The sequence below is a fragment of the Theobroma cacao genome, chromosome 1 (genome assembly GCF_000208745.1).
Source record: "Theobroma cacao cultivar B97-61/B2 chromosome 1, Criollo_cocoa_genome_V2, whole genome shotgun sequence".
NCBI lineage: Eukaryota > Viridiplantae > Streptophyta > Magnoliopsida > Malvales > Malvaceae > Theobroma > Theobroma cacao.
In genome coordinates this window covers 2,019,742-2,042,076 of record NC_030850.1, presented here as the reverse complement: position 1 = coordinate 2,042,076, position 22,335 = coordinate 2,019,742, and the positions used below count along the sequence as shown (strand labels likewise).

The window sequence follows — 22,335 nt, the reverse complement described above, 5'->3', positions numbered from 1 at the left end:
AAGGGCAGATCTCCGGGTGCTTTCTTAACCTATTGAAATCGTGGAAAGGGCCTTCCCCCTCCTCCTACTGATCAAAGAGTTAATGTTCAACTAGAATGTTGTTTTATGACTACATACAATGATAGACCTAGAGAACAAAAGAGTGGTCCACGCCTTTGGCATCTGAAAAAAGCCATAATGTGGATCTTCAAAACCATGATTGCTCACCTTTGATCGACTTGAGTTCTCTTGCCTCCACTGAAAAGCTCCCTCCTCTACAGTTCAAAAGATATACCCATCAGAATTTTCAAGAGCAGACAACCAACTTTCCCTGTGCTACTTATGTTATTTATGAAAGCCTCCTTTAGATGGATACCCATTGTTTATTTTAGATTGCAGTAATACTTTACTGTCAAAGTATGTTGGATGGTGGAGCTGATGATCTGATCAAAACAATCAAACCCAAGTTCTCTTAATCCTCAAAAGTTTGAGTTAACTTAAGATAATCAATAAACTGAAATCAATTCATTCTGTAACTCAATCAAGTTCAAGTTCAAATGCTCAAGTCACAGGTTAGTAATTTGGATAAGGTGATGGCAAGGCTGCTCCATCCATATGTAAGTTTGTAACTCCAAGATGGTGCACTGTCGGTGTTCCTCACTGAAAGAAACACATCAAAACTTGGGAATTCGTGAAGAGACAAGAGAATTAGGTGATAATATGACATAAAGATAGCCTTTAAAGGATTGTGGAACTGAGAAAGAGGAAGAAGACAGATGGAAGTCGGCATATTGGGAAAAATCGTGTTGAAACAAATTGTCGCTGGAAAAGGAGGCCAATTTAGATTGCCTGTCAAGCCTGTTGTCCTGTTCACCATATTCAGCATGGACCCCCTCCAAGCTCAATACTAGTGATCTTGCATTTTCTTTTCTTTTTTGCCATTTTCAATTTGGAAACTACTTCCTACTACACTTGCTTCCTCTTCTCACAGCCTTTTTCTATCTTTTGAGACAATTCTTTTCAGTTTATGTCATTCAATAAACTCCATTGTCCTTTTCTCAAGATTTCAATATCTGAAACTCTTTTTGTATAGCATATATGAAACTTTAAATTATTCACCTTTTTATTTCTTCAGATACCCTTTAAAGCTCACTCTATTATCTTTTTCTAATAATTTTATATGTTATACTCATTACTTTTATAATTTCAAAAGTAAAAGAGAAATTAGAAAAATGTGAATGGACCTATCAAGAAACCTTTCAATTTAACAAGTTTAAATCATTAAGTGGAAGTTTGGAAATATGCTTTATTATGATCCTCTCATCAAGTGCAAGAGTGTTTAGCTTGAAAATTTGGAAAAGAAAAGGAATTTATCAGTACCTCCTTTTAGGGTTGAACAAACAATCGATTTGATTAATTCGATTAAAAATTTTTTAAAATCTATTTAAGAGAACTCAATTTTATATATAAAAATTCAAATTAAAAATTACTCACCCTACCTCATGCTTACTGCTTTGTGAAAGTGACTGAAAGTTATTTCATAAAAAATTCTTCAATAATATTGATTGACATAGCTTTCAATTTGTAGCAAGCCCTCAGTTATGGGACAACAGCCTATAAATTAGACTTTGGGTGAAGATAACCCTGCTTAATTTAATGGGATTTCACTTTCATAAGCAAAAAAAACTTTTGACCATTATGGTCTGATTGAGAAACCTAGCTTGAATTTCAAGGCTACAAGAAACGTAGTAAATTAAATATGCAGTTACGACGAAAGAAAAAAAAATCAAGGTGATAGGAAGGACATGGAAAGGGAGCAACTAGAGAAACTAGTACTACTTGTTTTTCCTTTATCACTTCCAGCCCAACATAAAAATTCCAAATTAATTACGCATTGGCCTTTGTTCTATTTGTTATCTAAAATTTAAAAACGTGTAATTAAATATTTAAATTTTGTTTCCATTACACACTATATTTTTTTAAAAAAATAATTAAATAAAAAGTTTGATATGTCTCTCAACAACTTGTCAAAATGCATTCGTTGTCGGGTTTTTATTGATTGTTGGGAACACGTACGCCACTATTTATGTTATGAGAATTAACAAAAATAAAATTCAAATACCCAATTATTTATTTTTAAATTTTAAGTACTAAATTAGGGTTTATTTAATTGCAAATCAAAAAACTAAATGCGTAGGGTTTATAAGTATATGTTTTAGTAGAGCCAAGCTAATGAACTTTCCATGATGGCCAAAATTTTATTATATAAGATAATGAAATGGGAACACTTTTTGCCTTTTGATAGTTCCCTTTTTCTCATTTTTGTCAAACAAGATATGAACATATTGGATGGTGGGCATCGGATATATAATCGTTTTCAAACTGTTCACCATTTTGTTGTTGAGCATAAAGTTACATGGCCGGTGTGAATTTAAAATTGACCCTGGATGATATAAACCCTCTAAACACTTGTAAGTATTTTCCTTAATTAATTGAGCAAAACCTTTCTTAAAAAACATAGCATGAAGAATTTTATGAATAATGTATAGAAATGGTAATGGGTATTCCTCGATCGGGTATTTATTGGTATCTGACCCAATTATATAAAATTTAAGTATTTTATATTAAATTTGAAATGAGTACAATAACACATTTAATAATGTATTTTAATCAAAAGTTTTGAAATAAAATAATTATTTTATTAAGTAATTCAAAATTAGACGTCATGAATTATTGTATGTATAAGATGTCAGGAATTATTGATTAAAAGTGTGAAGTTCATAGGTGTGGCGCAACCATAACAACAAGAACAAAGAAAAGGGCGGTGAGTGGGTTTTCCGCCGAATGAGACTTTTTATTTGCATAATAACGTGCCTTTTCCATTGCTCAAAAGAATTAGGTCTCTAAATTCTGAAAGTTGGAATCATACTCTTTTTTCAGATTGAGGATTGAAATTTAGCACTGCAACTAAAATTGAGACCTTTTTTTAACAACATGATTAAGGGTCATGGTGTGACATGTTGAGTTTACGTTTTAAACCAAGGAAACTATTCACCAAAAAACTATAGGCTATATATAAAAATTGCATCCCAGGGACATCAGCATCAATTAAAAATACAAGAACCTAGAGATATAAATGTAATCAATACCCCCAACGAAATTCCCTTCTAGCCTTTCTTAACGCATTAAAAGAAAATCACAACGGAAGCCTAATGGGTGCCTGTGTATCCTCAACTTCAAACCCCAAATCAGGTAAGCCTGTGGGAGCAGGAGGAGGAGAAGGGTCGAGCACGATCAGACGCTCATCAACAACGTCCGCCAAGGTGGTTCACATCGATGGTCGTGTTCAGGAGTTCAGGCAACCAATCCAAGCCAAGGGCGTCGTTTCCCAGAACCCGAACTGCTTCCTTTGCAGCTCAGAGTGCATGTCCGTTGGCACCTGCGTGCCCCGGCTGCCTGATGATGAGGAACTCCAACCGGGACAAATTTATTTCCTGTTGCCACTCTCCCAATCCGACAAACCTCTTTCCTTACCAGACTTGTGTTCTCTTGCCATCAAAGCTAGCACTGGCATAAGGAAAGACAGTGTTGACCTCTCCTACAGTAATTCAAAACTCATTCCCCGGTGATCAAAGTGGGAAGATGACATGTTCATTAGCAGAGAGATTCAGTAATTTTTTTGGCTAATGGTTTTGTAATTTCCGTCATAAATGTGATTAATATTATTTGATATAGATTGTAAAAAGTCAACGGGTTTGGATTGGTATATCACTTTCCTTGAACAAGTAGCTGTCCGTCTAACTTTTGTAGGCCTATTGATCAACCATTCCACTCGTTAGAAACAATAAGTACTACGGCCAGCTTGCCAACGCAGCCAGGGTGGCCTGTTCTAGTATTCTTGCCCTATGTTTTTCTGTATTGTGGTAACTCTTAACTCCCCAATTAGTCTTTCAAATTCTCAATTATCACCTGCCCTTTTGGTTGCTTCTGTGGTGTTATTCTATCCTGTTTAATAGGGTTCGTCGCCCATTTTTTGTTCCCTTTGAAGCCTAATACTACAAACCTTATAAAATGTAAACAGAAACATAGCAGCAAATGAAGGGGCTTGACTACACAAGAATCAGCAGTTGGCCCTTTCTGCCAAGAAAAGGGCTGAAGGAGTGGTGGTGCCAGACCAACATAAAGGGTAAAAAACAAGAACCATTGGCAGGCTCGTGTCCAATTAATGCAGCAGAGTTTGCAGTAACCCTTTGTCTTCATCAAAAGGAACTTATTATTACAGATAGATTTGTGGGAAAAATTAATTCATTGTCTGAAATACATATCAGGATGCTTAGCAATCTCCTCAACCTACAGAACTTGATTAAAAGAACCGAAAGTGATTATGCAAGGAACATTGGAATGAACATATTCCCTGGAATCTTGAGCTGTATTTTCCTTGTGGCACTGGTAATGGATAATTGGCGGATGTATTGTCAAGCGGACAATGAAATTCTGGGTCAGAACTCTTATTCCAGTACAAACAGGAAAGTTAACTTGATATCGGCTAAGACTTGTTTTATTAAATTTGAACTTCAATTTGAAAAGATATTTGAGATCCTCAAATTTGACTTGATTACGTCTATTATCATCAAATTAAGTATGATTTTGAGTTTGATTTCAAGCTTAAATACTTACTTATGTTCATATATAACTATGTTAAGAAAAATCATTAAGCTCGTTAGGTTTATGAACTCCTTTCGTAATTTGTTTGGGTTGCTCCAGTTAAGTATATTTTAACTTTACATAAATGGTTGGAGGGTGAATTGTTTTCAAGTGATCCTTAGTTTCTTACTCTAGAAAGAAGACGTTGCCCAATGAAGATAACAGCGGGCCTGCCTTTTATTAGTTATCTTGGAGTTAAGGTGTGTGAACCTTTGAAGACCATGGCAGACTTAGCCATTGGGCCGTTTAGAACGGGGTGAACAATTGGTTTATCCTTTTGGTTCCGGTAAGCGGCTACGTCACAGGCCATTACTTCTCTTCCCTCCAAAAGACTAATTTCCATAGAGCTTGCAATGTCTATTTTTATAAATGACATTGGGATATCTTACTTACTTCGTTGTAACGCTTGACGTTAATTTTATAGAGTATGCAATATTTATATTTATAAATTTTTTAAAATTTTTTATTTTTGTAACGTGAGATTGAAATATTTTATTTATTTTTTTAAATTACAGTTGAAATTAATGAAGTAAACGATTAAATGCACATCACATGGGCAGACTAACTAAATTACATATCGAAGTCAACAAAGGTCACGTGCAATGCTCCAAGGAAAATCTATAGATGCAAAACTCTGATTAATCAAAGTAACAACTTAGTTAAACAATAATAAGATGCAGCAAATCCCATAAATTCCACCCGTCTTTCAATAGCATTACCCGACCTGGACCCTTTCCCACCCATCACATTGCCCCCACTTCCCAATTCCCAAATACCACACGTCTCTGCCTACAGATTGAGCATGATCTCTTTTTCAATCGCTCATTGATCATTGATTCATTTGTCCAAACCCAAAAAGGGTAAACCAGTAATGTCACTGCAAGAAAAGAAATCATGTTTATCATAAATTTATGACAGCTTGAAAACAATGACACCCTCAAATCACACTTAAAGGAGTCTTAATTTGTTGGAGTGATGTAATAATTTCTCCCAATAGATCAGACCCATCCTTGGATGTCTATAAATTATTTCTGGTAACCACGACACAATTATAGACAACAGAGAATGGCCTACGCCTTGGTTGCAGTTCTAGTTCTAGCTATTTGCCACGACAGAGCCCAGGGGGTCGTACCAGCAGCCAGCCCTGGCACCACGGCTCAGGCAGTGCTGCTGCCTAGTGCAGCCAGAGAATTCCTGGAAGCACATAACCAAGCAAGAGCTGCAGTCGGGGTTGGACCACTCAGGTGGAGCGAGCAACTAGCCAATGCCACGAGCCGGCTTGCGAGATACCAAAGGAACAAAATGGGTTGTCAGTTTGCAAACTTGACAGATCATAAGTATGGAGCAAACCAGCTATGGAGCGGTGGAGCAGCCGTGACGCCGCGCATGGCAGTAGATACATGGGTGAAGGAGAAGAGCTACTACAACTATGCCAGCAACTCTTGTGCACCAAATCATATGTGTGGAGTTTACACGCAAGTGGTTTGGAAGAACTCTTCGGAGCTGGGGTGCTCACAAGCTACATGCAAGGAGCAAATTACTTTAACTATTTGTTTCTACAATCCTCCTGGAAATTATATAGGCGAGAAGCCATACTAGAAATTTAGCCATATATGTAGCTGCTTATCTGGTCTGATCTGATCCGATCTGAGAGTTTCTGGGTAATGTCTTGAAAGCTTTGAGAGGGCTAGCTTGATTAAGTCTCTTGTACTGGATGAAAGTAGGGAACAACAATATTATATCATATCTTCCAATATCCCATAATTTGGATACTAAATAACATCAATAATTGTTGTGATAAAGTTTTCTCTGGTACATTCTTCTTTCCTTCCATTTACAATTTTGGGAGTGACTGACCACTTTGTTGAGCATGATTCATCATCAAAATTAACTATAAAAGGTGGGTGGTGGGACTAGGGAGATTCAGGCTATTATGTTGATTAATAACTGAAAGGAACAACTAAGAATGTGATCCAACAATTCAGGTCAAGGCTTTGAGCTGCTGAAAAGGAAATGGTACTGTAACCAAAACTGATGCACTCTGCCGACAGAACCCGGGCCAAGAGCACGAGTGTCCTCACAAGACTTGGCTGGCACAACGTACGTGTGACAGATGATCATGATTGAGCCCAACTCTGTAGGTTTCACCGAGATTGCCAGATTTTTAGTGTCAAATTATGAGATGGGGTCACGTGCAGATGCAGGAGACGAGCTAAAATTGAATTGAGATAGGGATTTTTGGAGTCAGATGTTCAAGTTCAATGTGTCACTCGCTGTGCTTGACTGAGTTATTTACCCGTTGGACTGTCAGGGGTCAACAATTAATCAGTTCAGTCTATTTAATCCGTCATGTCACTAAAAATTAAATATATCAAATAATTTTAGAAAATTTATTAAAATTTATCAAATTTAATGAAGTATCAAATTGATCAAATATCAAATTAGTTCAGTGGCTTCAATTTTAAGTCAAAAGAATTAAAATTTTATCACTTTTATTTTTTACAAATTATAATATTGAAATTTATAAACTTCATTCATAATTATAAAATATATAAATAATCTAAATATAAAAAAATAAAATTTATCTTTCACTCACATAATTATATACTTTTACATAAACCATCAAATTAATATTTAAAATTTTATATATTTTATATAAATTTAAAATATATATTAGTTCCGTTTTAAGATCAAATAAATCAATTAAACTAAAATTTTCAAATCAATAAACTGAATGAATCAACGAGATTGAGCCGTTTTATCTAAATTACATTTGATTGGATTTGATAATTGATTTGATCCAATTTTATTCATCCATATAGACAATAGGCATGTAAACTGTGGCTAATTGGGCCTGGGCACATTTGCAGCATATGCTTCAACTCTAACCAGCCCAATCAAAACTTAGTAGTCAAAATTCTCAAGTTCTAAATTATCGTAGGTCCATGTGAAACAATAATGAAGTTAGAAAAGGGAATTCTACTTTAGATTAAGCCCAACTAGAAGTACAAACTACAAACCCAAACGAAACTATGAGGGGCCGAATCCGGCCCAATAAACTTCAAAACATGCATTTGGGATCAATGAAACAAGCAGGATAAGCGCCAAGGTATCTGAGATGTTACTGAACAAGGACTTCTTCAGCTAAACTTGGAACACTTTGATTCCCTTCAGAACTCTTCGTCCTTCAAATTTCTCCATCCTAATCACTTTAATCTTCTTTCTTACCCCATGCAACTGTTTTCTTTTATCTTTTTTGACATTTTTCCTCTTGGGCGGTTTTTTTTTTCTAGGAAACAGCAAAGAATTGTTCATTGATGGAAAAGGGTGAAGGTACCAGCGTCAACAGTCATCATCAACTTACGTTGGGGAATTTATTACGTCAAGTCATGGACCTTTTGTCACCATGCTGGGCATACAACAAGTTAATCTTTTCCTATTGCTTACCTGACACCGTAACACTAGTCACTGGCACCGTCATTTGTCCCATATATGGTAACAAAGTTAAGCTTTGCTTGCAAGAAAACACAAAAAGCGTTCCCTTGGTCCTCGTCGAACTTCCTCTTAGCACACGAGGATTCACCAGTTCGATCCAGTACGGTGTTCTTCGAGTAGTCCTGGAGCCTGTCCATGGTCCAGGTAGTTCACAGGGCTGGGTGACGTATTGCAATGGACAGAAGGTAGGGTTCGCCAGAAGGTTGGAAATGGGAGAGGAGAAATTGGTGCTTGATATGATGCAGATGGTTTCGGCTGGAGCTGGGATAATGCTGCACAGAGGTACAGAGACAGGTGGATACAAATACTTGAGAGGCCAGTTTGAGCGAGTAGTTGGTTCTGATGATACAGAGTCATACCATTTGACAGATCCTTCGAATTGTTTCGGACAAGAGTTCAGTATATTCTTTCTTGGTAATTAGCAATTCATTCTTCTGTTTCTTTTAGCAGCATTATTTGATTGTTCAAAATATAACATGCAAGCACTAGTATTGGTTTGTGAAATAGACAACTTTTATGAAACATTCCTAGTTAACAATTTAGCAGGAATCCATGTCAGAATCTATACTTTTTGTGATTGAATATACTACAGTTTGGTTTGATACCAGCAAATAAGCATGGAGATTAGCAAGTATTCAGGCTAAATCAAGGAATAGCTCACCCCAAAACTATATACAAACTTCAATGCACAGTACAGAAATCATTGATTCTTCTATTGCATGACACAGCATAATGGCAATTACATTACAAAAGATGCCAAATTGTTATATCCTACCATTTCCCTTTTCATATCTACTTTGTACAATGAAAAATGTGAAATCTTCCAAAACAAAAATACTTGCAAATGCATCATGCCCAAGAACTATGCATGAATGCATACATGCAATCATCTTACTAACTCTTTAGTTATTAGATACCTAAAGGTAAAGTTGTGAGGAATCCATTCAATGCTCTTGCGGGATTTTCCTAGCTGGCATTTTCTAATACTCCTACGAAGTGATTCAGGCAAAGATTGTTGGACCATTTCGATGACACCAGCTGGACACAAACTTGAATCCTTTGCAAATGACTCTACAATCTTTGGTAACAAAATTTTCTGCTCTTTGCGGATACCAAAGGTAGCTCGAATGTACTCTTCTTTTGCAGTTTCCAGCTCTTGAAATACTCTCTTTGGTGTGTAGGCACGGACCTAAAGAAAAGAATAAAATTAATCAGAAGGTTGATAATTCCCATGTAAAAAAACACATTGAGAATAGTATCTTTCAACTGATTGTTATTATAAATTGCCATTAAGTTATAATTTTTTAACAATCCTTCACCAGTAATCGTTAATTAATTGGAGTGACAATAGAACATTCTATCATTGGTGTTAATAGTAAGAGAAAAACACAGATAAAAGATGATAAAGTACCGCAGGATCAGAATGGTTTCCTGAACAGAGTGCAAAATGTAAAAGAGGTTCTGGATGTTCAATTGCATATGCCTGCCTTTCATCTCCAGTTTTAAATTTTGCCCTTGAAGAAAGTAATAACCGAAGCCACTACAAGCAGGAGAAAGCTTTATTAGCACCCCCTTAAAACATGAATTAAATCAACCTCACTGGGGAAATTAAAACTAAAACTAAATGCTTTATTACACCTCAGGTGAAATAATTGACAGGTTCCTCTGCTTTTTCCGTCCTATCTTATGTATTTTTTTTACGAAGAAAAGGAAAAGCAGAAATATTGTTCATGTATATCATAGACAAGCTTCTCATGAAGAATTGTGATTTTGGACTGGAGTCCTGTCTCTACAAGGTCTTAACAAAATTTTTAGGTAAGAAATCAAAATCAAGGACAGGAAGGATATGGCCCGAGATCTACCTGTCCTGGCCGAGACATTCGACATCCAAGGATGGAACCCTGTATTGTATCTGCACTGATGGTGTGACCACCAATGTTATATGCTGCCTGGATAGTACAAGAGTATGAGCTAACACATACTAATCTTGTTTCATCATTGAAGAAACACAAAAATGAGACAGGTTATTCTTACTCTCAACAGTAGAAAGAATCTCTTCATATTATTTTGTGGAACACCATAAGCCAAAAATGCCTATTATGAAAGAAAGACTGATTATAATCTGTCACATTAAAAAATGGAGCTGACACTACAAAGCAGATTCTTTTCATCGTTGAGAAAACTTACATGCATCACTAGTGCATTGTGTATATTTATCCAGAATGCCAGCTTCTCTTCATGTTTCAACTTACTAGGATCAACTTCTTCCAGTCGACAGATAAGTGACCTATAACAGAATTATTTGATAAACACATTGAAAAGCTGCAAGATGAGCACACCATCTAATGTTGCTAGATGATCCCGGTATCATCAGAAATGGGTTTTTCTTGTGATAATTACATGTCAGGAAGACTCACCTGAAATTTTGTAGCAAGTGTTCCACATCACCCAATTTCTGACTATCTCTGAAAATCCATGGGACTTCAACCATTGTGCTATATGGTCCACTAAACTCTTTAAGTCCTTCCACATGGAAAGGGTTATCTAACCGTACATCAAAAGATGAATTATTTCTGAATCCTGGACTCCACATGTCCTGCTGATCCTGTGGGGAAAAAGCACTTGCTGATGACACGGATGAATTGGGAGATGAAAAGTCGTTTTGGATCAAAGGTGGGTCTGCAAGCTTGCAATATATAGCAGACATGCACTTGATCATATCTTCAGAAAGCTTGTTTGGTGTCTCTGGAATATGATCAGAAATGCGAGTGCCAAGATGCTCAGCCAGACTGATTATATTGGATGCATTCTGAGCATACTGTAAAGAACCAAGCAAAAGTTATAATCCACAAAAGATCCTCAAATTGCCATAACTATCATCTGAAGAGATAATTCTCTCATAAATTTAATTTGTTCTGCTGTGGATGCAATCCAATTGATGATGATTGATTTGAACTAAATTATCTCAAGTATGGAGTCATTTCTGATCATTGATCCCCTTCCCAGAAATAATAAACAACGTAATGCTTTACTATGATGTTATGACCAGCAACTAAAAAAAAATGTAAAACACAAAGAAACTCAGAAGATTACATGCTAAAAATAAGTTACCTCCATCATGGACAAAGGTTGTGAATGGCAGGCTCGAACAGCTTTATCCAAAGTCTCATCTGGAGGAGAAGTCCTACTTGAAAATGCTGAACGCTGCGATAGTGAGGAATGACAGCGATGAACACCAGAATCTAATAGTTTTTCTGCTCCAATGCCACTAGGCTCCTTCCATAATTTGTCACAATAAGCAGACTTTACAGCTGAATTTTCAACTTTTGGTGGATCATCAGGTCTGGAAACATCTGGAAATCTTCCTCTTGGGGTATCTACTGGTGATTTTAACCTTTCATCCCTTTTAGATGGTGATATAGAAACAATTTGTTGATCAAAGGCTTTCCGATACAACAAGAGAAGGTACTGCTCCAAATATACAACTTCCAACTCTAAAACCGCAATTTCCTTGATTAATTCTGTAGCTGGCTGCAGAAAAGCAGTGTCAAGAGGCAGACCATCAAGAACATATGATGAAAGGCCTAAATGTAGACGAAGAAACTTATCTCTAAGGTAAACATGGGCATATATGAGAATTCAATTGTCTACGGAGACTAGAAGTAGCAGTGCCAAAACACAATTGCAATTTACTCGGAGCGATATCATTAAAAAAAAATCAAGAAGAAGAAGAAAAACAAAAACAATGAACACCTATTTCCCAGAGAAATAAGAATTTAGAGGAGCCACCTTAGATATTGACACTGACGTTTCATTTGTATCATCATGGGAGGAAGTTCTATAACCCAATGCTGTTTCCAGTGCACGACGAACCTCAAATTGATCTTCTAATCTTTTCTCAAGCTGTAAAATCTGCACAAAAGATTTTTGGAAAGAAAAAAAACGTCATAAGAGCAATAGAATAACTTGTGAGCTGTGGCCTAATCTTGGGTTATGTAAGACCTGACTGGGCCACTCCCAATATGAATTCAAGCCCTGTGATATCCAAAGATGAGCACAATGCTAAAACAGGTTCAGTTCCACACCTCTTGCTTCAAAGAGTTTTGGACCTCAGTGCTGGGAGTAGGAGATTGCTTCTTCTGGGTTTTGGCAGAGTCCTTTAAGTGCCCCATATCCTGGTACCGGATATATAAATCAGACCCTTGGCCAATGGAAAAATATTCTCTAGGAGCAGATGAATTTAGGATGAGTATTCTTTTATTGATCTCAAATGATTAGTCTAGCAAGAGATATTAACTCCTTTAGACAGCCTTAGATCCCAGTTTTTCAAGCATAAATGAAATAATATAATTTTTTTTATACATCTCCATCTAGACTTTCGGCTAAAGGACTGGTTTGTATCAATAATTCGATTACATTATCCCCACTTTGTAGCAACGAGGAGGTAAATGAAAAAAGAAAGAGAAAGGAGCGTGGAAAAGGGAAGGAAAAAAAGAGATCCTTGAAATAAGTTACATGTAGCTGGCATTGTACTAGGCCTTTACATTGGATGCAGGAGAAAAACAGTCATTAGTCAAAGAAACAATAAGATAATCAAATCATTATGCTTTAAGCTCTTTAACCAACTATAGAAAAATAGTAGCTTGCAAATTACTTTTAGAGTTAAAAGGCTAAAGGGAATGAATTACCAGCTTTATTCGATTTGATGCTTCAAGAGAACTACCCAAGGTATCTTCCTCATCTCTATTCTTATCAGGAAAGCTGCTATGTGACAAAATCAAGCGCCAAAAATCAATAGATAAGATTTGCAAAACGCAGGATTTGAAGACTGTCATTGCAATTCGTAGCCTCTCATGAGTATTTTCGAAAACTCAAGCAATGAGATTAACTTTTCTCACATATTTTTAGAAGCAGAAAGACCAATGGTGTCTTCCTCACCCTGTACCAGCGGTTCGCTTTGCTATCATTTTCTGAAAACGGTTTTCAATTACTTCAAATAGCTCACCTATGACTTATTAATTACAAAAGTTATCAAAAATAAGAAAACTGAGAGATTGAAAAGAGGAAGAAAAAAAGCAGAATAATCAACAAATCTTAAGCAGAGAAAAGAAACATTTGATGCCAGAAGCCCAAAATCAAGCAGTTCCATGATTTGAAAACACTCCCCTTTGTTACTCCATCTGGACCACAAAAGCATTTAATGACCGACCAAAACTATGGACATGAAACCAAATTAATAAAGGAGAATAGGCATGCATATGCCTCTTCAGGTTTTCTGCTTCTGTAAATGCTCAAAGTTCCAAGTATTCTTAAGTAATTCCATCCCAGAACTCCTTCCAGTTAGAGAAAATCTTAACATCATAGTACAACAATAGTGATCGCAAACCAACAAAAGATTTTTGAACAGTCACCTCTTTGAACGCTTGTGTCTTGATGATGTCACTCTCAGTCCCAACATTTTAGTCTCCACTGCCTTGAAATCCCCTCACTGAGAAAATATGATCACAGAGCTTATAACTGAACATAACAACCAAAAAAGAAGAAAGGAAAACATTTCTTGATAGAAGGACAGCAGAAATGGAACAAAGTAGAGGGCTTTACCAATTAGACGCTAAAAGAAAAAACAAGGGAACTCCAGAAGGGTTCTGAGGAAGATCAACCGGGTACAGTATTGTGAACAGAGAGAGAGACAGAAACCAAGTAGGTGCACAGAGACCCGTGATTACACTCCAAAACTTAACTTGTCTTCTTGCATTTTTTAGAGTACTAGGACTTCCGGGAACCAACCACAACGCAGAAAGTTGATCATTTTGCTGCTAAAAACAGCCTGCAACTTAGCAGAGGAGTGAAAATGCTTTTGCATATAAACCCACAAATACGGCTAAGAAAAGATAAGACTTTTTGGCTTTTGACCAGTGTTTTCTTTCTCTTTTCTAAGGCACTCACTTCACTCACTCTATAAATCAGTTAGCTTTTGCAATGAGGAGGGTCTCTTTTTTTTCGCGTTAAAAGATGTAAACCAGCTCGTGGGCTGAAGAAGAAAGTGAGCACAGGCACACAAGCTTTCTTTTTTGACACTATACCCCCTTTTAATGTCAATTGTCAAAGGTCCAAAAGTGGACAATTTTCTTCACTCAACAAGAGGTCCAAAGTATCGATCAATGAGAGGAGGATTTTAGACGTAGAGAGAAGGAAATTTTAGTCTACAAAAGCATTTATTTATTGATACCTCATTTTCTACGTTCTTTTCTCTTGTTGGAAAGCAAGTGGGAGTTGGTGACCCTCCCTGCTGCCCTGTCTCATACTGATACTGCTACTCTACGCTGATACTACTATCCTCAACTTGATATATATACGTAGGAACAGTATTGAGATTATGGGTACGTGTCAGAATTTTGTTTAATTACCTGAAAATTACTTTGTTTTGGTAAATTTTTCATGAGCAAATCTCTGACATATCTCAGTAAAGCTGTGAAATGTAAAAATTATCAAAGTGGTATCTTAATTTACTTTTGCACCAATAGTTTGGTATAATCTTTGGGGAAAAAATAATATTGTGCTGTTCATTTCATTTTTAGGCTTACTATAGTAATAAGCCAAAACTGCAGAGCTACAGAAGTCTGGCCACCAGAATTTCTTGTCTTAGCTAACATAACTTTTCTCAACAAAATCTGAAAAGAACAAAAGGTCAAGTTCTCTTTTTCCCTCTCCAGCTTTAGCCATGAAGTTAGCTCCGCACTTTGATTGAATTTGGTGCATCACCCATTCACCAACTTGTTGACTCAGATGTGAGAAAAATCAGCCTATCACATGTTTATACATGACAAAAGTTTCTGTTCTCACAATTGGCAAATCAAGCAACTCAAATCAATTCAATGAACAAAACCATCATTACTGTATTAAAATGGTTGCTTAACATGGGTGGAAAATGGTGGTTAGTTTGATTAAATGTTAAAATGTTTCAACTAAAAGATCACAAATTGGCCTAATCCACTTGGAAAGGCTGGTATTTTGAGTTGGTTTTCCAACTAATCTTACAACAATACTCTAAGCAAATAATTTATGTTATCGGGCAAACTGCCATTTTGGATTATATCATCATTCATGCAGGCCATTTAACATCCAATTATCCTCAACTCAACCTGTTGTTTTGTTCCTTTTATCTAAAAAACAATCATGATTCCATTGGCTTGATTAGCTAGTCAATTCAGCAAAAATTATACTTTAACCGGCTAGAAGAAAGTCTCAGGCGAGTCCTTCCAAATATAAAGGATTATGAACACTAACCAAGAAATTTTCAAAAAACAAATGAACACTAACCAAGAACTTGTTTATGTCCAAATGTAAGTTGCTAACAATAGTAAGGTTAAAAAACCAATAGCAGGCTCTCACCTCACCTCACCTCAAAAGGGATGAAAGGTGAAGTTTTAAAAGGAGACATTGGATGCTTAATAGGAAATGAGGTTTTGTGGGGTTTCTCTTTGTCTAAATCTCCTTTTTGGAGAAAATAGGGGCAAAGCCAGATTCCCAGATTGTCCTTCACTGTCAAAGAGACTAACGTTTGTCATAGAATCCACAAAACTAAAAAATAAAAAAAGGGTTATTGGGGCTTGACCTTTTCCAAGATCAATACAAAAGAAAAAAGCAGGATTGTGTGTGTTGTAAGGTAGCCAGGTCTCTCTTTTTGTCGTCATACTCAACTACTGAGAAAAAGTTTCTCTTATCACTGCAACAAGGAAGAAGGAGGTAGGAAGAGGGAAAGAGAGAGTTTGCTAAATTGAAAAACTTTCTTATTAATAATTGTTTAATTGACACCTTTTATATTGAGATTGCAGAAAAATCCAAAAGCCTAGTCTATAAACAAATCAGTCCAATCTGCAAGGTAGCTTAGAGGAAAAAAAATGATGTTTTAATATGATTAAACTTCAGGATGAAGGATGGCTTAGATTAGCTGAAAATTTTGGCCATTTCTGTCAAATCAATTTCGGTTGCTGCTAATATTTCTACATTGACAGATTGTGAGATATTACCTTTCAGAAGCATTACTATATACGATATTATGAAACTGATTAATTTAACCTGGGTACTTAACATCATCATTTACGTCTTCTTATATCTACTTTGCTAAGTGATTCTTCCATTGGGGTCAATGAGAGAGAGAGAGAGACAGAGAGTTCTTTTGGAGCTATTCTGATATTTTAGGCTCTATCAGCAAAGGGCTGAAATTTTGCAGTCTCAATAATAAACAAATGAAACTTCTATTTTATCTTATTATCTAGATTTTTATACAAGTCAGATGGGTTGCTTCTCAATGACAAAAAAATATAAGAATTCCGAGAAAAACCTGTAAATTTTTGTTTGGTTACAGAGAGTAAGTGAAGAGAATCAAATTTTCAAATGAAACTGACAGACATGCTTCATAGATCAATGAAACCATCGAGGTGTATTAATAATATCCCCCTAATCTAACAGGCCCGAAGTTCCATGCATGATGCAAACTGAGATTTTTCTCGAAAAGTTGTCAGTTTGTAAGCACAAGGTTAGGTTAGATACCCATGTGTCTCCAGGGGTCTTGAATCAGGTTATATTCCCTCAATTATCAAGTTTTATTTTCAACAAATTTTTTTTCTGAATGGTTAAACAATGCCAAGATCCCCTAGGACCATGTTGTATTGAAGAAGAGAAGTTGAAACTTGAAAATCAATCAGAAGGTGGTGAGTTCACATCCTGTACTTGCAGCAAAATTTGCACTTCTCAAGGAATTTCTTACTACAATATTCAACTGAAGCGAAGACAAATTAGAAACGAAAACAAAAGATGTATGAATTTCAAAGGAAGCCTGGAAAATTCAGAGAAACAGGTTCATAGGACTCTGCTACGAAGGTGCTTGTTTTTGTTTCTGTTACCATAGTTGCTTGTTTCTTGTGGAAACAAAATTATAACTCAATCTGTCTATATAAATTGTTGTTCATAGCTTCTCAGACATCTCTAAGCATCTGCTGCATTCCTACAAAATTGTTGATACTTCTTTACTAAACATACCAGAAATTTGCTGGTATAAATCTTTATTTGATAATGATAATTTGTGGATTCTTGAGGCATGCCTGGAGGCAGAAAATATCAAATTTATTTGTAGTTATCATCATTCTGCACTCAAAACCAGCTCTGCCATCAGCTTTGACATAAGAAGAAAAGGACAATTCATATAAACAAGAATGAAGTGCCCAAATCACGTAACTTTATTCAAAAACGTGATTCAGAATTCAAAAGCAGGGCTTCTCCATTGAGACTACCCATGAATCTGTCAAGCCTCAAAGAGTGGGGGACTAAACAGTGCTTTTAGTTGGTCGAACAAAACCACGAAATCCACAGAAAATACCTATTAATATTGGCCAAAGAGGAGAGAGAGAGAGAGAGAGAGAGATGGAGAGAGGGTAAGCAATTTGGCATNAATACCTATTAATATTGGCCAAAGAGGAGAGAGAGAGAGAGAGAGAGAGATGGAGAGAGGGTAAGCAATTTGGCATTACTGTATGTTAAAGTGGTGGGAAAATGGGAAGGCTTATGGCCCTCGTGGCCATATGGGGGGTGTTTTACAAGGTTTGATTGTAGCAGTTTGGGTTAGGGAATGGGGAAGGCGTAGAATCCCACAATTGCGATACAAAAAGCGAACTTTCCAAGGACATTTGGACAAGGGAGTCAATGCCAATCATAACCAGCAAAAGGTATCTCTCCCTTCCCCGTTTCTGTCCCCACTCCACTCCTTCTCTCTCTATCTCTCCCATATGGGTTGGTTCAAAGTCCAAAAGAAAACTTGATGCATCCCTTAGGGGGGTCAAGGCTTGATTAATATCCATCAACTGCATTGTCATTGTTCTGTTTTTTCTCCATCAGATATTATATCAATAAAATCATTCTCAAGGCCTGTATAATTTATCTGTGTTGTCATGGTCCTAATCCCCACAATGGTACACAAATGTAGTGTAAACCAAGAACATTCAAGCGATGAAATTTAGTTTAAATCCAACATTTGTGTTGGTTTCCTTTCTTTAATTTTCTCAGTATATCCAATCAATGTTCTTCAGATTTTGAGCAAATATAAAGAAACAGTACTACAATGTCTACAACAAAAGCTCCTTTTTAAGCCTATGTAGTACTTGTCATTTGCTGAAATATTGCCTCATGGTCCAAGAAAATACTAAATCATGTCTTCACCAAGACAAAAGGATTAATCTATGATCAATTCTTTGCTGAAACGTGACCACTGCACATTACATCAGATTAATTTTTTGAGAAGAGAATAACAATCTGATGATGATGACTATGCCACATTCAGACTGCATGGTTGAACCAAATTTCCAACTTAGAGGGGTCCATTGATTGCGCTAATCACAAAATTAATCATGTAATTATGTTACAAGGAAGTGGGGTTATGTTAGAAAAGAACATTTGAAAGTTAGCAGCCAGCAGGCAGCAGATATGACCTACCATGAATTGACGAATTCTGAGAAAAAGCTGATGTGCCTTTCTTTATTTCTCGTGAAGGGAATGAGGATTGACAACCTGCTACTCTTTGCTTTACTAAAAACTCCCCATCTTGCTAAAGTACCCACAATCCTTTTCCTTTTCGCTTTCATACTAGTACCCTTTATGCCTTAACCAGACTTGAGAACTGGTTCAACTCTGTTAATAAAAGTTTTTACGAAGAAAAGAAACTTGGTAAAACCCATATCAGATCTATTTTAAAAGCATAGCTTGCTTCACTAATTTCGATCAATGGAGAATAAAATCCAATGTGACTTTCAACTCTTTTTAAGCAGACTTTCTTTCTCAAAAGGAAGATAATAGAATAAAGGATGGGGGGGGAGGGGGGCTCCAGAAAGCAATAGAAAATTTTAATATGGAGCAAAAAAAAAAAAAAAGCCATGAAAAAAGAGCAGGTAAACACAAAAGGTGGATACCCACTTCTTGACATCTCATTCCATTGTGCAAATTAGCTTGAGAGCAACTAAAATTTGAGAAGATAATCACAGATTGCTTCCTGGTTTCATTATGTCTCAATGAATATGCTTTGGTTGTACCAAATTGTAGCAAATCTTAGAGGTTAGAACCACTGATCCATTCAACTATTTCCTTAAAGACTTATCTGATAAATATAATAACTTAACATAAAGCAATAAACCACATCCAACAAACAAGTTGGCTACTGTTAATTAGTTGAAAATCAAACCACAAACCCCAATCCTGTTAAAAATTTAATTATTAGATAATTTGCTCTACCAGCTAGAGGCCACATGGAAAGGCCGCCTGCCAAAAAGAAAAAAAAATTCAGGTAAAAAACCACTCACCTAACTGAGTTCTACGTTGACCTTAAAAATATATATATATATTTATATATATATACACACACATATAACTTTATGTTTTGACTTCTTTTTAGGTCTCCAATATTTTGTTTTTGGACTTTCATTTTTGGCCCATTGGTTTCTTGATTGGGCTGACTTTCAAGACCCGAAAGGTTATCCTTAACGGGCCCATGACTACATAGAAAAAGGGTGCAAACAAGTCAATTCGAATGGATATAATACTTAAATAACTTTATAAATTATTTTTAAAAATTAAATAATTTTTTATTTTTTATTATATTTAATCAAATTCTTTTTTTTAAATAAATAAATTTTTATTATTAATAATTAATTATTTATCATTAATCAAAATATCACTTGTTATTTAATATTCGTATGACATTATAATGGTATTGATATGAAATATGAAAAACATCACATAATTATATTATAATGTTAAATTAATATATCATGTTATCATCTATTATGATATGTTAGCATGTCATATTGTCATCAATTATAATATGTTACTATATCACATTAATGCTATATAGTATAAAATGACAAATGATATTTTAATTAAGTTAATAATTAATTATAAAATTTATATCATTTAAAGTAAAAGTATAAAAATTTATTTAATTTAAAATAAGGTAATAAGCATATCACGTCTTTCGAATTCAACTCATTCAGTCATTGTTGAACTAACTCTAATTGAAGTAAAGGTATACACAAATCAAATTATTCGAGAGTTACTCTAGCTTGATTTGATTAATGTTTAAATTCAACTATTGTCAAAATCGACTCGAATTGAATTCAATCATTTGTGAGTTATTTGAATTTATTTTGATAAATATTTAAATTCGATTCAATCATTGTCAAATTTACTTTAACCGAACTAAAGAGAAACACAAATCAAGCTATTGAGAAGTTATTCAAAACTCAAATCTGACTCATTTATTATTGAGCCCAACTCGAGCTTGAAGGATTAGAATAAGTAACGTGTCAAATAAAGTTTAGAATTTTGTGATACTCAATTTTAAGTGGTTAACAAGCTTTATAACTTGTGAAATTTTAATATTTTTTTTTTATTATTTATATAACAAAATATTTGTTCACATATTCTAAAAGTTTATTTGAGTGCTGATTTTGAATTTATCCTTGGACTTGAATCTAGTTTTGAGTCTCTACCGATTCGCGAGTCAACAAGGTGATGCCAAATGGTCAACAGCATGTGTCGAAAGCGGAAAACTCCCACATTGCTTAGCTTTGCTTATGTTTGGCTCTTAAAGTAGAAAAATCCAACCGCCGTCGTGGGCGGATGACACGCACAAATCGAGAGATAGATCGCAAATTTTTTTCCTGATTTTTTTAACCAAATTTTTTCCTGCTGATTTTCATCTTCCATTGACAAAAGGAGTGAACATCTGCTTCAATGGCTTCCCTTTTCTGCTTTTTCTTTCTTTGTTTATGGATTTGCTGACCAGTTAATGCTCCATATGTTGCAGTTCTTTTGGGTTGCTGAGTTCTGTTACAATTTGGTAAGATTTAACATAATTTGCTTGGTCCTGCAAATTATAGTCCTGTCTAAGGGTGGTTGCTTGTTTGAAAATCACCCAATACAACTTTTTAGCATTTTAATTGATACAGACGTGCTAGAATTTTATACATTTTTGCTTATATTTTTGTTTTTTTTATCACTCTTTCCCCTTTTTTGGTACACCTGCAAAGAATTTGATGCCCAATGGTAAATGCATGCAATTATTGTGTCCAAAAGAAATGGTCTGGGTTTGATGCATTTGCATGGTGCCTTTATGATTATGACAAGTACAACAGTTCTTTGCTATCTAAATTATATGGTAGCCAGAACATTTTCAATTTCAAAGCTCAAGGTGGAAAGTACATGTCTTATACTGCCATAGAGACCCATCAGATGTTTTTACTCTTTGATTGGCAAACTGTATCTGAATATCACCCTAGTTATAATTACTTAGGACTGCATGTCCTTTGAGAAAAAGCTGGAATGATGAACAGAATATTGCTGTGACCCCTGCATAAAAGTTGATTGCACCATTGATTTATCTGCAGTTTTTTTTTTTTTTTTGTGTAGAGTTGTAACACCTAGTCTATGAGAGCTCACTTATTGGTCTTGCTTTGATTTCCTTCATTGTGTTCTTTAACAATTCTTCTAACTAGTATGGGTTGTTATATTTGATAGAGTTCACTTATTAGTCTTGTTTTGATTTCCTTCATTTTGTTGATCTCTAACAATTCTTCTAACTAGTATGGTAGTTACATTTGATAGCTTCCCATAGATTTTTCCTTATCTGGGTTTGGATTGAGTTCTGTTCTGAAGCACCTTGATGAAAGATTTTTCCAGAAAAACCATAATCAGGTTCTCCTGGCAATTCCCGCTAGTTACCATGTCTTAATTTGAGTAAGCTACTTGATTAGAAAGGTTAACAAGAAAAAACGTCCAAGCTTAAGGTACAGATACTACTTTTTTGACATTTAAATAAGCAGGTGAGAATATATTCAAGTAAGATTTAAAATTGTTATATATTTATATATTTGCCATGATTTTGAAGACTGTATCAAGCTAGAAATAGCATCTTCAAATCCAGTTTTTTTTGGTTCTCTTTTCCTTTAGTGAGGTGAGAGTTGGGGTTGTTTTGATCTTTCAATTAGTTTTGCTGCGGGTGTGTGTTCTATTGTCAGGATTTCTTTGGAGTTCAATATTGGTTGCTGGTCAGAATATTGTAGCCTGCCTTCTCACCCAAGAATTGGCAAAAGGTTCAAAATCATCCTCATT

The 22,335-nt window shown here is 35.5% G+C and overlaps 4 protein-coding genes across 8 annotated transcripts; 3 read left to right on the top strand and 1 right to left on the bottom strand.

Moving 5' to 3' along the window:
* Nucleotides 3,017-3,874, top strand: LOC18611018. Its single transcript, XM_007047025.2, has one exon. The coding sequence runs from the start codon at nt 3,192-3,194 to the stop codon at nt 3,606-3,608; it is 417 nt and encodes a 138-aa protein (XP_007047087.1). The 5' UTR covers nt 3,017-3,191; the 3' UTR covers nt 3,609-3,874.
* On the top strand, nt 5,646-6,485 carry LOC18611017 (STS14 protein). The gene has a single exon (XM_007047024.2). It carries the CDS (start codon nt 5,749-5,751, stop codon nt 6,280-6,282), a length of 534 nt encoding a protein of 177 aa, XP_007047086.2. The 5' UTR covers nt 5,646-5,748; the 3' UTR covers nt 6,283-6,485.
* Nucleotides 7,715-8,627, top strand: LOC18611016 (protein MIZU-KUSSEI 1). Its single transcript, XM_007047023.2, has one exon. It carries the CDS (start codon nt 8,001-8,003, stop codon nt 8,598-8,600), a length of 600 nt encoding a protein of 199 aa, XP_007047085.2. The 5' UTR covers nt 7,715-8,000; the 3' UTR covers nt 8,601-8,627.
* LOC18611014 lies at nt 8,813-14,232 on the bottom strand. 5 transcript variants are annotated; one of them, XM_018114276.1, is made up of 12 exons: nt 13,780-14,232; nt 13,590-13,666; nt 12,867-12,942; nt 12,264-12,353; nt 11,968-12,090; nt 11,290-11,709; nt 10,596-10,996; nt 10,366-10,465; nt 10,213-10,272; nt 10,041-10,127; nt 9,590-9,718; nt 8,813-9,367 (listed from the first exon to the last, which is right to left on the bottom strand). In XM_018114276.1, the coding sequence occupies exons 2-12, from the start codon at nt 13,634-13,636 to the stop codon at nt 9,065-9,067; spliced, it is 1,836 nt and encodes a 611-aa protein (XP_017969765.1). In that variant the 5' UTR covers nt 13,637-13,666; nt 13,780-14,232; the 3' UTR covers nt 8,813-9,064. The 5 variants fall into 5 exon arrangements, with proteins under 5 accessions (XP_017969765.1, XP_017969766.1, XP_007047081.2 ...); XM_018114277.1 differs by having other exon boundaries at nt 12,867-12,939; XM_007047019.2 differs by lacking the exons at nt 13,590-13,666; nt 13,780-14,232 and adding an exon at nt 13,077-13,199 and having other exon boundaries at nt 12,264-12,402; nt 12,867-12,939.